Here is a 16232-nt window from a genome sequence, read left to right as displayed (position 1 = left end):
TACAATTAAAGTGTATTTTATAAGTTACAAGAGTGAAACAACAAAATTAGGCAGACTTCTGAGGAAGAATGAAAAAGGAGTAAACACCCGCAAACACCTAATACAAGGCACAGAGTTCATAGCTTTAATTATGAAGGTAATAATGTAAAACAATTCAATAACAGGCAAAAGAGCAGATTTTACAATATTTTACAAGTTTGAAAGCGTTTGTTTGTTTTGTTGATAGTGTTTAAAGACTTTGTCCCATTTGCCACAGTCCGAACATGTTCTTATTTCTAAAAGCAGCAGCATCGTCTTTTTTTGCATATTTCATAAAAAAATCAAGTATCCTGCATAAAAAAGCTTCAAACGTTTCAAACAATCAAATCCATTCAAGGAATTACAAAAAGTGGATTACTCTTCCAGCACTTTAAGACATTATGGTGCAAGAACATTTAACAAACACTTATTATTTCCATGTAACTAAAACACACATTCATAAGATGCATTATTCACTATCACAATCTGTTCTCCCTTTGTCCAGAAACAAAACAGGAAGAGGAAATTGTGAAGTGATGTGACCTTTTTTCCCCTAAACTGACCACAAACAGTTTAGAACATGGAGCAAAAATGTTTGTTTTCATCAGACTCTTCATGATACATCACAGTAAAACCGTTCTCCTTTGACTGAGGACCCTTTATGCTTTTCCCTTGGCTTTCTTCTGCAGCCGGGTGCGGGTGGGCTCTGTGAGGACTAGGGGCTCCTGGATGACCATGGCGGGGTATTTCTTCCCCAGCAGCTCCACCTCCACCTTCTGCCCCACCGAGCACAGCTCCAGAGGCAGGTAGCCGAACGCAAGGCTCTGCTGGGCGGTGTAGCTGTAGGCTCCGGAGGTCGTGTTCCCTACCACCTGAACAGAAGAGATAAGATACATATTAAAAAAAACAGAACAATTTCGCCCAAATGTATCCATCAACGTCACGTTTACCAAAAAGTTTAACAATTTAAAGTATTTTATTTTCTCAACGGCTATTCCACCAATCCCCCAAAATTGGCACATCAAGTATACTGTATAGTTGATACAATCATATATTTATGTCTTGTATTCAAAATTGAGTTAATCAAACATTTCTTAATCTACATGATCCCCCCTCTGCGCGGTGTACTGATATTGGAAACACACATCCTGACATTTATAGTAAAACTGGATCATTGGACATCTTCCGCTGTTGCTAACCTTTCCGTTGAGCCAGATGGTCTCGTTGCCTTCGGGGTCGACATCATCTGTGTCCAGGGCGAGGTAGGACAGCTTCCTCTTCAGGCCCTTAGCTTTGATCTCCTGAAGGGCGGCTTTGCCAATGAAGTCAGCAGGCTGACACAGAAACAAACACAGAAACAAGTGTGGATGATCCAACTGAAGACGCATTTACAGACATGAAATTATTTAAGAGTGACGTGAAATGCTATCAGAGGAGGAAAGTCTTGAATTCGGAATCAGATTAAAATTGTTGCCAGCTTCATGAATAATGCATCAAATGTTTATTTCAGAACCTATTCCTAGTTTTAGGGATAATAAATGATGGACAATTGGATATGATTGTATGTTAAAAATGGATAAAGGTGAGATGGAGGGTTACCTTGTTCAGTTTGATGAAATATTCCAGTCCAGCCTCCAGAGGGTTGGTGTCACAGTTCATCTGCAGACATCCAAATCAGCCAAAAGTCATAACCTCAGCTATTTAATGGAATAGTTCAACAATTCAAGCTAAAAGTTATATGAAAAAAATAGATAGGGATGGGATGATCTTACATTGTACTTTGAATATCGCTCACTCATTTACAGAATGTGTGTGTGTGTGTGTGTGTGTGTGTGTGTGTGTGTGTGTGTGTGTGTGTGTGTGTGTGTGTGTGTGTGTGTGTGTGTGTGTGTGTGTGTGTGTGTGTGTGTGTACCTCTGCTCCCCAGCCTCTGAAGCCCTTCTCCAGTCTGAGGGAGGACATGGCGTAGGTGCCAAAATTGTCGATGCCTTGGTCCTTTCCTGCTTCCATCATGGCCTGATACACAGCCGCCATGTTCTTCTGATCGATGTACAGCTCCCAACCAAGTTCACCTAAACACACACGCAAATGCAGAATTTCCCCATAGAGTTCGTTGAGACACTTAGCACTTATAAATATGCGATTGATAAATCTGCCAAAATGGCCGGTATTCTTATTTTTAGCATGCCTAATATTTAATAACTGGTCTGTTAACAGAAATGGGCTTCCATAGGAAATAATATGACTTCACTAGTTTATCTTTGTGCCTTATTCTGTCTAGTTTTGAAATAGAAAAAAGAAATAAAAGCCGTAGGTAATTATAGAAGATTTATATAGGATTTATTGGGGTTGAAGTAACTTAACATTTAAATAGCGCTTTTGCAGTGCTCAAAGAAGCTGCACAGAATCTCCAATATAATGAAAACAAACCTAAGATACATTGATATACACTAGAGGGGGTACTTTACCACATTTCAGGTGTAATATCTTTATCTCGGTTTTATTTGTCATAGGTTTTTTTTTAACTTGAATTCAACTAAAACTCTGCTGTTCCTCTGGTAGAATATTGTAGAAACAGGATATTACGTCACAATGTGTGGAGTACCTGTGTAGGAGATCCTGATGGCCCGGACAGAGACGCCGGCCAGCTGGATGACCTTACAGTGGAGAAACTTGAATCCAGCATCACTCAAATCCTCATCCGTCAGCTTCTGCAGGACTTTGCGGGAGTTTGGTCCTGCGATGCCCAGCACGCCGATATCTTCTGTCATGTTGGTAATGTCCACGTCATAACCACCATCTGCAGCCTCTGCCTCTATATACCTGAGTAAGTCCACAGAGAAAACGCTCAGCATGCAGGAGAAAGATTCTTATATTGTCTCATTAATGCTATCCTGCATAATCAATTAGGATTAATCGTTAAAATGCTGGACTAACACTAAACTAATTATCTTTGGGTTTTGTACCAAAAAAAAGACATCATCAAAAATGGACTTTTTTCCCTTTTTTCTGACCAAACGATTCATAGCGTAATATGAAAAATATTCGATAAAGATATAAATGGTTGGTTTCAGTCCTAGCAGATATAAGGAAATGGGCCAACAAAGGTAGGGTAGATATAATAATAATAATAATAATGCATTTTATTTATATAGACTACATTATTAGTAAAATAAATTTAAAATACTGTAAATAAAATAAATGCCATTGATACATTTGTTAGACCTCAGGGACACTGACTGTTAACATAACTTAGTAGCATTATTACTTGACCACATTAAATATTTCACTTTGTGCCACATGATGTGACCTCCATGAACCCTTCATCTGTAGTTTGGTGCTGTCGCCACTAGAGGCCGGTACAGAGCACTAAACTGAGGTAGAGAGAGTGTTAACTTACTGCCTCCTGATTGGAGCAAATGGAGGGGAGTAGTGTTAACAGCTGCTATAAGGTTTTAAGTTTCTGCAGTATTAAACAGACTGGGAGAGAGTTCAGCAAAGCTCTGGCCTAAGGGTGTGTGTGACTGAGAACAAACATCACAATAATGAATGTTTGTACGTGTGTGTCTCAAAAATCTGCACTGGCTTCCTATTACACAAAGGATACACTTCAAAATCGTACTTTCAACATACAAAGCAAATACACGTCAGCGATGCTGCACTGTTACGAGCCAGCCAGAGCTCTCAGATCATCAGTAGCGGGTTTAATCATTGACCCCAGAGTCAGAACTGCATTTGCTGAGGCAGCTTTTAGTTTTTATGCACCACAAGCTGCCTGGAAATCTGAGATCCACCCCAAACCTGGGTTCTTTTAAATCAAGGTTAAAAACCTTTCTTTTTAATGCTGCCTATCCCAAGATGCTATAACCTTGCCTTATCATTGCACTTGTAGCTGCAACCATTATTTTGTCGCTTTTATGGATTGCCTTTTTTTGTTTTTGTTTGTTTTGTTTTGAATTATGTGTTAAATGCCTATGTGAAGCACTTTGAATTGCCTCTGTGTCTTAAAATGTGTTGTACAAATAAACTAACTTTGAACCTTGTGGGAGGTATTATGCATGTTACCCTGGTATATAGTGAGTGGTGTTAAGTAACTAAGTACATTTAGTCAAGCACTGTACTTAAGTACATTTTTAGGTACTTGTACTTAATTTGAGTATTTACATTTTACGTTACTTTGTACTTCTACTCCACTACATTCATTTAATACCTTTGGCTACTTTACAGATTTGGATTAATGATGTGAAATATAATCACCACTTAAATCAGACTTTAGTTACACCTGGAGTAAATTCACAAGCTACCCTTCAGTAAAAACAAATTATGATTCCTCTTGATAAAGTGTAAATAATAAAAACTGGTATCCATAACATTAATATATAGTTGTTACACCCTAAGAGAAAGTAATGTGTGTTTCTATGTTCAGTAGCATTGAGGACATCTCTTGAACAACAAATTGAAATGGGAATATAATAAACAAATATTTTCAAAAGACGATATGTCAGTTGGGAAAACGTTATCAATTATCTTAATCTTGTACTCATTGCTAAAGCAGTTTTATGAGAAAAAATGCTCACTTTAAGTCCTAAATTAGCTTCTGCTAGCCAGATTAACTTGATTAAAATAAAGCATGTGTTGATGGTTTCACCTGAGGTCATGACCCTCTGATCCGGAGCCTGTGATGAGCAGGAACTCTCCGGGTGCCAGCTGGGTGATGGTGACCTCGGCAAAGACTTTCCCATTGGGTGTCAACATGTGGCTGATGTTAGTCAGGCCCACCTGAAGACACACAGGTCAAACAGAGAATTAGTCAGACAGAGTAATGTGCTTCAAACTATTAACACTGATGTTAATGAAAGTATACTCATGCTCTACCTTGGGCATGGTGTTGGCAAACAGGCGGTCCAGCAGCTTCTGTGAGTCCTTCCCCTTCACGATGTACTTGGCAAAAGGCGTCAGGTCGATCACTCCCACCTTCTCCATCACCAGCTTGCACTCCCGGCCGACTGGTCTGAACCAGTTTGTGCGACGGAAACTGGGCCTGAGTACATCACAAATAAAAAGAGATCGCTTTGTATATGATGTTATATAAATTACAACATTTGTTACTGGACCTTTTTTATTGGTTGGCACATAATGCAAAACTGATGTGGAAGTAATGATTCATATTGTTCTAACAGAAGCCCTTTCTCATGTTATATATATTAGAAATATATATATATATATATATATATATATCATCGCATATTAACAAAAGTCAGAGTTAGTGTTCTTCGACGTGAGCTAAATGCTAATGTCAGAATGCTAACATACTAACAATAAGCAGGTATGTTTCCCTTGTCCACCATTTTAGCTTAACGTATGAGCATGCTAACGTTTGATAGTTAGCTTTAAACACAAAGTACTAGTGGGAATGTCATTAGTTCAGCAGGTATATCGGAAAAAAATCAAAAATATTTGACAAATAAACATGTTTACCTGATGATTGGGCTAGATTTAAACTAAAGAAATCCTCCAAAGAGATTATAATTCATCTTAAAGTACGACTAGAATGATCTATTAAGTCTGTACGAAAGTGGTGCACCAACCAACAAACAGTGCCATTGTCTAGAGCCAAACGAATGCTTGGGGGGGGAACATTTGCATTGTACTATCATTACTGCAGATTTTATATTTTAACGAAGACAATCGTCAAAGTCACACTTATGGACCAAGCAGCTACTGAGCGGGCCAACGGGTTTCTAAACCCGCAGTTTTGGCAATACTCCCAACAGTAAATCTCTTAGGGTGCGGTTTTTAAATAATGTCATGCTGTGATTTGAGACTGAGACATATGGTTGAGATGTGTCTCATGCGATTATGTACAGTTATCTGCATGTGTTGAATAATTTCAGCAGCTGTTCTCTTTCCCAGTGAGGTATCTAAAAGTTCTCTGGGGCTGCTGCTCAGAGTTAGACGATGTTGTATGGTGGGCTCGCCTTTGCATTAACTGAGAGTCAGCAGCGAGAGAGCATGCGTCTTTGCTTTGTGCCAAGAACATTGTGTCCTTTAACATTTATTCTGACATGCATATATCTCCAGCAGAATGTATTATAGCGTCTTTCTTTATGCATTGCTGATTGCTCGAGTGCAGGAATGCTCGTTTATTAAAGGGTTGCAACAACTGCGAACAATACTGTAAATTAAAAGCTGTTACAAAACAAAAGCTAAAAAGTGGTTGGGGAACATACTGTTTGCTGTTTACTTCCTAAAATGTCTGACCAGGTCTAAAATAGTGATTGAAGGCTTCTCGCCAATCAAAACAACTAAAACATTATTTCAGATTTCAAAAAAACGCACAAGTAACACTCCATACTAGTTCTGGTACTGGTTGCAGTTAACGATATCATCTCTAGGTTTGTAGAACAAAAGCTGGGGAACTCATATTCAAATGTTAACTCATTAAAATGCCGGTTCAGGTCCAAGATAGGGATGGAATGCATCCCGCCTGTCAAAAATATAAAGACATTTCTGTATATTGATGTAATATTGCTCTTATAACTGGATGCCGTACTTGTATCCGGTGTCGTCTCCAGGTTTGTAGAACCAGTGAGGTTGTTCCCAGCCGGCGTGAAAGCCCATGGATCCTTGGTCCTTCAGCAGCTCGTAGACGCCGCTTTTTCTGTGAGTTGGTCGACCGGCGAACCGCTCCTCCTTCGGGTAACCAACTGGACACAGTAGAGAAGAGACATTTAAAAAGTGAAATGACTGTAAAAATGCAAGGTTTTGTCCAATGAACGTGCGTCTTGAATAATCCTTACCCACATTGTTGAAGCCATAGGATTCTCGAGCTTTGTCGCACAGGAAAGGCACTTCTACCCATTTCCCGTAGCGGTTAGGGTCGCACTCGATCAGGTCGTAGGGAGGCTCTCCATGTACGATCCAGTCACTCAGGAACTTACCAATACCGCCAGCATGGATGACTCCATACCTGAAAATAGCCCAAAGCTTTGAACATTATGAATCTGCCCAATTTAAACTGTCTACTCTATTGGCAGGAGATTTTCAAAGTTCTCAAAGTTGAGCACTCTTTTGTCAAATTAAATCTTGGAAAGGTCCCTTAGCCTCGTTTGGTTGTAGTATGGTTGCAGGCAAACTGACTTGATTACAATGGTCACAAAAAGATATGCTGAAATCAACTTTTTCTTTAAGATTACAATTTGATTAATAAATAAACAATAACAGCATATAACAACTGATAAACTATACAATTAACGCAGAATTAAGAATTAAGAATTTGGAGGTGAGTATTTCTGTGAATATTGCATTAGAAGTTGGTTTATACCTGTCAGTGTTCAGGTCTTCATCATGCCCTTATCCTGAAGGTTTATTCCTGAGGTTTTAATCCCCAAAGATGCTAACCAATCTACCAATCACATACCCGAAGCCGATGGCAGTCCAGTAGTTGCGAACCCCTTGGTGTGGTCCGACCATGGGCAGCAGGTCAGGGGTGTACGTGATTGGTCCAGACACAATGTTTATGATGTCGGCTTTCTTCAGCACAGGGACCATCTCCATGGCCATCTCCACGTGCTCCATTATCCTGTCGAGATCAGACTCAAACAGCTCCTTACCGAAACCTGCAGCAGCCAAACAAAATAGGTTCATTTAAATAAATAAAAGAGGTTTAAGACAAATGTGTCCATGGCAGACAGACCTGGAGGCACTCCATCTCTGACCCAGGAGTCCTGCAGCACCATCTTCTCCATCTTCTCATACGGGCCGAACAGCAGGCCGTCTCTCTCCTGGCGCAGATAGTAAGATGCATCCAGATCCCTGATGACAGCCAGCTCCGTCTTCAGAGCCTTCACCTCCGGGACTGTTGCTGTGACAATGTACTGATGGTGCACTGGGATGGTGGGGTGTTCAAACCCAATCATCTTACCCACCTCCCGGGCCCAGAAACCTTAAAAAAAACAACAGAGGGAAATTAAATTAACCAAGAAGATAAGTGAGTAATGCTGTGTTGGTTGAGTCCAATTTATTTCATGATAAAAGGACAGCCCTATCATACATTAAGCTGCAGCTAGAAGACTACAGCCTTTTCTAAGGATAACGACTTCTGCTTCTTGTCTTCAATCAAAGCTAAACAAAGCTGGCTTTAGTTTCATATCCAACACATATAATGATGGTATTGGTCTTCTCATCCAACTCTTTTAATAAGCGTATTCCCATATTTGTGCAACTTCTTCTAACTGCTTTCACTGTTCCAGTAGTTTGGCAGCTTTGGATGGGCGTCTCCATTGCCTCAGTGGTGTTATTGGACCTTTAAAAAAGGGTTTATGTCTCCCGGTGGATACACAAACTTTGATGAATGAATGTGTTTGTAAGTAAGAACTTACTGTGACGCCCCTATTTCATTAAAAGGGAAAGGTAAATCATTTCAAAAAACATGATTCAGTAACTACATAACAGACAATGATCAGACTTTCCAACCGGTTTCAAATGAAGCGCATAAACGCATTCATAGAAAAGTACAAAAAAACATCACAGGGGACTTCACATACAATGTTGTATGGTTAAATGTACAGTGTTTAATGTACAGTATGTTCCTCCGATGGGCTAAAACCATTACAGAAAATGTAAATGCAGGAAATCCTTTAGTTTTCTAGCTGCAGTGAGCTTCAGCGTTTTATTGTCATTCACATTATGTAACAGCTGCACGATTTCAGCAGTTCATTCAGCAGATACAGAAGGGCACATGTGCTATTTGCTGCTAAATGTTCACCAGCTGGTTCATATATTAACAGCCAAAGCTCAGATATGTTGGGTTACACCATCAGCCTCTGTGAGACCTGCTGTCTTCTGATATAAACACAAATGTATCTTACATGTATTAAGCTGCAGGATGTTGGTTGGGGTAAAAGCCCGCAGGTTATTAACTCTGCAACATGTCCTCTTTAAATTCTACGTGTGCACCATATGTGAACTTTATCTCATGGTGAGCAATGAGGTAGGGGTGCATGAACACACAACCTCCAGATAAGATCCAGGCAGTTCAGGCAGGAGCTGGGCTGCACACAGGACCCTTTCACTGAGTGACCCAGGAATAGAGGTTCATTTGTTAACAAGCTCACAGAAATAAACAAATCTTTGAAACACAAAGTGCTTTGTCAATATCAGCCGGCCATTCTGTTCAATTCGATTTGTTTTAAGGTTAACTGATGGATTGTTTAATGTCTTTTCTCATGCTCAGAATTATGAAAATGAGGATCTCACTTTGATATCAAGTCTCAAATAAAGGATTGAATAAATGAATGATTTTCAAAAAAAAAAATTTCCCTATACTTTTAATAATTAGTTAAATATTTGGTCAGAAGATCCCAGGATATGGAATTGGTTCCAAACCAGAGGGAATTATGCAGTACGTTGACATAGGGTATCAGGAAATATAGGGAGTAAGTTCAAATAAGATGAAAAATATAAATAACAATAAGATTTTTTTTTAAATGTTTGATCATCTGTAACCTGAGCAAAATATAATTAAAACACAAATTATCCTTTATTAGGGGTACAAATTAGATGATACTTAGTTGACTGAGGCTGGGAAAAGGAGTCTTTTTTATTATGGTCCTTGGTCTTGGAATGACCTTCAATCAACCCTCAAACTGAGGGCACTTGTCCCGATAGCATGTTTTAAGTTGAAGTCGTCTGAGGTCCTTACCACCAGCTGCTCTTGCAGTAATAAGTTGTGTACCTTTCTTACTGTTCCTAATGTGCACAATGTAGTGACTGCTTTTTCGTCTTTTGTTTTCTTAGTTATGTTCTCTTTATTTTATATGTTTGTCTTATGTGTAACGTTGCTGCCTTCTTGGCCAGGTCAGCATTGCAAATGAGATTTTATCTCAATGCTTTTATCTGGTTAAATAAAGGTTAAATACAAATAAATAATAATAAAATGATAACTGGAGTAAACTAACAAGCTACTCATCAGTTTAAAAAGTACTTACTCAGCCCCATTTTTAGCAGCTGCAACTCTGCAAATACTACAATATTTCTTTAACAATTATAATATAATACATATATGATTATAAAATGGAGGATTCTGTATAATTAGTAGTTTTACTTATGGTACTTTAAATATATGTTGTATACTTTTTCTTGTGGTAATGCTCCAGTTACTGAAGTACAAGATCTGAGTGTTTGTTTCTACCACTTGCTTAAGTTTATGATTGATAACATTTATCGGTTTGCAGGCTTGAAGAGTGTTGTTTACTCTCCACACAATGGTCAAAACAAGGCTGACGTGCAGAAACTGATCCTATGGGGTCACAATCTAGGGAACCTCTGACCATAATTTTGGTCATCGGTCAACTTTATTGGAAAGAGGAGGAAACAATTCCAGACTACGTCTCAGTTTCAACAGTCACACAATGTGTGAAAATAAAATGTTAGCTGGACAAAATAACTTTGAATGAGGTTCTGGACACAGCTTTTTACGAGCTGCAGTATACAATTGAAGTGAGATAGTAGCAGAGAGAGAGTTTAACCAAATATAGTTGGTGTTATGCAAGCTCAACAAAACCACTGCCACATGCAACATGAGCACAATGCTTTAAAAAAAAGACTGAGGTTTCTGCTGTTGCATCTTGGGAGTCATTATCTCCATGCTATTATGGGAGCTATTTGAGCAGCCTCGAATGTGTTGTTTATCTTTAAATTACAAAAACATGTACACAAGTGACTACATTTACCTTTTCATATTAACATTGAAACGTAGTATATCTGTCCAATAATTGGTAACTGTTGGACGATAATGCATGCGAAAAAACCCAAAGGTGCTAATTCTACCAGTTTACATTTCAGTCCCTGGAAACAAAAAGCAGGAAAATGCTTTAAAAATAAGTTTGTTGGGAGGTGTGCATGTGCTGCTGCTTCAAGATTGGATCAAATGTGAACTTCTGGCCTGTTTGGATTGGCTGTCGGACACAGGGAAGGCAAAAGGCCAGCAGGACCCGCAACTCACAGTAACTCTGGCTCCAACCAGAGTACAGAATGTGCAAACCCAAGGCAGAAAATAAATAACAACAAGATGTGAACGAGATATATAAATGTTCCTCCACAGTTTTGTATGGTGCGATGTAAGATGTAATGCTTGTGGAGTGTATTGGACATTTAAGTGGACAAAGATGTTTGCATTGCAGTGAATGTCTAAACTCTATTTTAAACGTAATCTGATCCATGGATTTACAGTATTTAGTATCGAAGGTTAAACAGCAGTTGCCATCTATTTCTTAGTTGATTTAACTCTGTTTGATACTGCAGAGAAAATTGGACTAAGGACAAATATGCATGACCTATATAAGTTACAAAATCTCCTTGATAGATGACTGAAATAAATTCCTGAACATTGACAGGTAAACAAGGAACAGCAGCAGGGTTTAAAGGAGTTGTTGCCAACAGGATCCCCTCAGAACTGGTATGACCCAGTGCAAGCCAAAAGCCAATTTGTCTGAACTCTGTGATCACTGGTCTGTGTGGACAAAGGTCCCCTGCTGCAGTGTCCACAGATAACATGGTTTATAAAGCAGTGACTGCAGGATATGTCTGCATTGAGACTTAATCAGCAGATGAAGACATAGATACATTTTAGCATGGGCCTTTCCACCATTTCCACTATGTGTTAGCAGGAAATATGACAAAAATAGCACATATTGCATGATGTCTGGATATAAAAATGTACCTTATAGAACATCCAAGGAATATTCTTATGTCCGCCATATATTAGTTTTTCTGTCACATGGTAGATAAGTGTATCCTAAATTAGAAATCCCTTGTAAAACATGACCAAGCCCGAAACAAAGTGTATTATCTACAACATGTATTCTGTTCTTTACCACAATTTTTCGTTGTTTATTGTCCAAAAGAAAATGTCGTCCTTGAACCGAACAATGATGCGTTTCTAAGTTCTGTTATTGTTTAAAATTGAACCAAAGATTGAGTCAGAAACCCTTAATATTTGTCCATTGTTCCGGATAAACACAAGACTTTTACCGTTATCTTTGGCTTGTGAATATGAGTTTTCAAGTACACACCTGTTGCATTGACGATGCGATTGGCCCGGATGGTCCCATGAGGCGTCTGGACGTCCCACTTCCCGTCAGCGGTCGGGTTGAGGGCGGTGACCGGAGCTGGGTTGTAGATTTGGGCCCCGTACAGACGAGCCCCAGCAGCCAGAGCCATGGTCAGAGAGTAGGGGTCAATGTGACCGTCTCCTGGGGTGTACAGACCAGCCAACACCTGAGAATGTAGAGAAACTTGAAGTTTCCGATTTCAGCTGAATAGAATATAATATACAATAATGGAACAATGATCAGACGTGTCTTCATTGTGCTAACATTTTCCAGGCTACAATGTTTATGACTACATATACACAGAAGAAATACTTTTCTGGGGATCATGAATATTTAAAAAAAATATCATGCAGGCCTAATATTTGATGATATGACGGGTTATTTTTTCTCTGAGCAAGGTTGACATTTTGGCACCCTGGAAGGTCCCAAATGAAAAGGGCTCTGGCTCTGAGGGAGCATGCCTGAATATGCTGAGTATTTCATGGAAATTCTTGTTTACCAAAGATCATTTTGACCTTGTGCTGGTACCCCAATAAAGGACATGAGCTTAAAAGAAATCTGAGGGAATAATCTTCAAGGTTCATGAGAAATGATAGCATCTTTCATGGAAATCTGGCCTGTAGTTGTTAAGATATCTTGCTCTGGACCAAATGGATCCACTTTCCCATCCTTTTCTTCCTTCATATTCAATCGACAGATGTAAGGGTGGTATCAATCCGCTCGTCTTAGTTTTGGAAGAAAGGCGACTACTGTACATATTCCATCTATTTCTTTAATTACTCAGGAAAAAAACACGTTTTCAGAAATGTCTACACTGATGGGTATTTGAAAGTGTTATTTTTTTTTAGATAATTGTTTTAGAATCACATTATCTAGAATATAAACTGTAATATATTCGATGGTTAGCACAGACCTTGTCTATATTGAGCAGAGGGAAGAGTTCCAGGACTCTCTCCGGTTCGATCATGTACTGCTTGGTCACGTGCCAGTGTGTGCGCGTCATCTGGTACCTCATCTCATCCACTCGAGCTGCAGATGAAGCGATACGGACGCTGCCGGGGTTATGAAAGCCCACTGCCTGAAGACAACAAGACAACATGAATATCATGGCACTCAGAAACAAGGACCATCAAAGTGAGGAAGGAGGAGCGAGGAACCTCACCTGTCCAGTTTCTTCCTCCAGCTTCTCATATAATTTAATGCTGTCATAGTGGACTTTCTTGAGGTTGATGCCTGGATGGTAATATGTTGCTAAACCAGCCTGAAACACAGAAAAGACCATGATGGATGATAGTGGGGGAAAAGGGCACAGACTCCTATTTAAAGTTGCATTTACAAATGTTTTGGTGGGAAAGAAGTTGTAAACACACCACTGACATCTGAGTTGAAGTCAGAAAACAAATCCAGCAAGACTTGGAGCAACATTATCATTCTTTGAGGTAGTGTTGCATCTACCTGATGAATGTCTGTGCAATATTTACTCTCCTTTTGGCCCATTTTTGGTATTCACCTAATCTCAAAGAAATATGCAGTTCTTTATCTGCTAATTAAGGCTGAAAAGATGTATGGATTATTTGTCAAATACAAGATTAATTGGTAAATATTTGATAATAAAAATAATAAAAATTGTAATATAATATCCTCCTTCATGACAGAAAACTAAATGTATTTTCACTGTGGACATGTTTAAGAACGTCATCTTGGGTTTGCGAAACACTGGTTTGAATTATTTTATAATTGTTGGTTAGTCATGAAATAATTGTCAGGTAATGCACAAAGAAATTATAGATAAAAAAGCTTTGAGAGTGGACTCAAACAGTGCTGCTGTGAGCTGTAAAAGCACAACAAAGAGCTTTGATATGCTTTAAAAGGACTACACCTGCAATGTCATTTGATCATTTCTTTGTATAAAAATATATATATTAGCTTCTTTAATTCTCTGCCCAAGCTGCTGCAAATGTAAGAGGAATTTGAGATTAAAGTGACAAACTGACTTTAACTTTTTAAAGGAGTTGGAAGTACATAAATAATCTTTATTTTGTTCCCATACTTCTTAAAGAGCATAGCAGTGTTTCCTTACACAGTCAAAAAAACATGCATCTAAAATTGTCCATGTGCCTAGAGCAGTCTCTCCCAAAATGCATGCTGGGATCGGCTCCAGCCCCCCCAGATGAGTAACTGAATAAGAGTAAGTCTCCCCCCTTTGACATGTCAAACGTATATAAATAGCATTTCAGTGAAGTGAATGAGGGATGCTGTAAGAGTGGACCTCAGAAGAGAACTTGTAACAGCTGCCTGGATGGAAACCATGCCACTGACACAGAGATATCTGTAAACAGCTTCACTACTGAGTGAGGCTGTCGAGGAAGATCTCTCCTTTCTGTGCTTTAACTTTCCTTTCCATACGACGTTGTCAGTTGGAATTTCTTGCATAGGAAATTTATTTGATAGTAATAAATGGCTGATATTCGACCCATGTTGCTTTTATTCATAAAGAAAATGCCAAGTTATTATATAAAACTTCAAATTTGAGACATTGTGAATCCATTTATTCACAAGCTTTAAAGAGGATTTCGAAAAAGTGAAAATAAAAGCAAAAAGTGAGGGAAGGTTGGTCAATTCAGTTATTTCTTCAAGCATAAAGCACAAATATTCACTACTTCCAGCCTTCAAATTATGAGGATTGCTCCATTACTTGATTAATCATTCTTTCAAAAGAAAATCAATCTGCAAATATTGTAGTCATTGATTAGATGTTTCAGTCATTTGTATCAGTAAGTAAAAATGCCAAACATTCAGTGTCTCATAGCTTTTTAAATGTGGGGATTTACTTAAAATACACTAAATTGAATATATTTTAGTTTTAAGATCTTGAAGAAAAACTAAAAGGATGTCACTTTAGGATTACTTTTATTGAAAAATAAAATTGTTTTTTTTTAAAAAACACAAGTTACAGATCTAGTTTAACCTGCTGGGAATCATTCTTGGTTTTTGGACTGTTGCTCTGACAAAACAAACAAGTTTAACATTGGGCTTTAGAGAAATTTTGCCTAGATTTTCATTTCCTGACATTTTATAAACAAAATACTTATTAAGATGATACTTGTTTTGGTGAACTTTGGTTTTAAATAATTGTTAAAGGCAGACAATAAACTGGTGATAGTTGACACTGATCAACTGGGTATTCTCCATGTGAAGCTCGCTTTGCCATTTGTCATCTTAATCCCACATCACATTCCTTGTATTTAATAAACAAAAGTAGGTTTTGGCAGACGTACAGCGTGCCACGTGGATCCAGCTGTCAGATCAGACTTCTCCAGCAGCACCACGTCTTTCATGCCAGCTTTGGCCAGGTGATAGGCCACGCTGACCCCCACACACCCCCCACCGATGATCACAGTGTCTGCGGTGTCCTTCCATCTCTTCCTTAAAGCCGATGTGTGTGCATCACTGCAGAGAAGAAAATGGACATCAGGTGAATATACACGGCACAGGCATGCACCTCAGCTGTCTGTTTACAATGCTGCCATGCCTGCAACCAGAGCTGACAAGTCCATGTTGACCATGTGTGTGACATGATGACATGCTGCAAAAACACTTGTGCGTAAAGTTGCATGAAACTGCAGCTTTACGCACAGACTGCGCGTAATTTATAGCTGGATATTTACATCAAATTTCCCAAATAAAGAGTGTTGGATATACGCACATTTGATCAAATGTAAACTGACTAACCTCTCTTGTGCTTGTTTTCTTGAGGTGCAGGAAATGGTCCTTAAAGGCAGCAGAGCAATCCCTCGATACGCGGCTAAATCTCTCCGCAAATGACCGTTGATAATGTTTAATATCCGCGACATTTTTTTTTTTTAACTATACATTCAACTTAAAGCATAACCAGCCCCCCTCTAAGTGGACCCCTGCCTTCTGGCGTGTGTGGTTCAGTTACAAATATCCCTCTTTTGCACTGACAGCCGGGATGACCCGCCCACAGGTCAAGGACCGAGTCAAAGGAAAAACTTTACCCAGAACAACCCGGAGCCACGTTAACGCTTTCAGTGCCACAACCCCCCCCCCCAAAAAAAATGTAGCCTTATAATGGCACTT

At 39.0% G+C, this 16232-nt stretch overlaps 2 protein-coding genes across 3 annotated transcripts in view; both read right to left on the bottom strand.

Moving 5' to 3' along the window:
• The window catches only part of LOC104966875 (secretory carrier-associated membrane protein 1), a 397416-nt gene that overhangs the window by 74336 nt on the left and 306848 nt on the right, over nt 1–16232 (bottom strand). The gene's annotated exons all lie outside the window — the stretch shown is intronic.
• On the bottom strand, nt 108–16110 carry dmgdh (dimethylglycine dehydrogenase). The gene is made up of 16 exons (XM_010796173.1): nt 15864–16110; nt 15410–15581; nt 13294–13392; nt 13045–13209; nt 12093–12297; nt 7715–7963; nt 7439–7637; nt 6819–6988; nt 6572–6725; nt 4894–5059; nt 4667–4797; nt 2624–2841; nt 1933–2090; nt 1618–1677; nt 1218–1352; nt 108–890 (listed from the first exon to the last, which is right to left on the bottom strand). Exons 1-16 carry the CDS (start codon nt 15983–15985, stop codon nt 678–680), a joined length of 2616 nt encoding a protein of 871 aa, XP_010794475.1. The 5' UTR covers nt 15986–16110; the 3' UTR covers nt 108–677.

This window comes from Notothenia coriiceps, unplaced genomic scaffold (genome assembly GCF_000735185.1).
Source record: "Notothenia coriiceps isolate Sejong01 unplaced genomic scaffold, NC01 NC01_scaffold00037250, whole genome shotgun sequence".
In the NCBI taxonomy this organism is placed as follows: Eukaryota; Metazoa; Chordata; class Actinopteri; order Perciformes; family Nototheniidae; genus Notothenia; species Notothenia coriiceps.
Note: the sequence above shows the minus strand (reverse complement) of the source record. Positions and strands in the feature narration are given on the sequence as shown.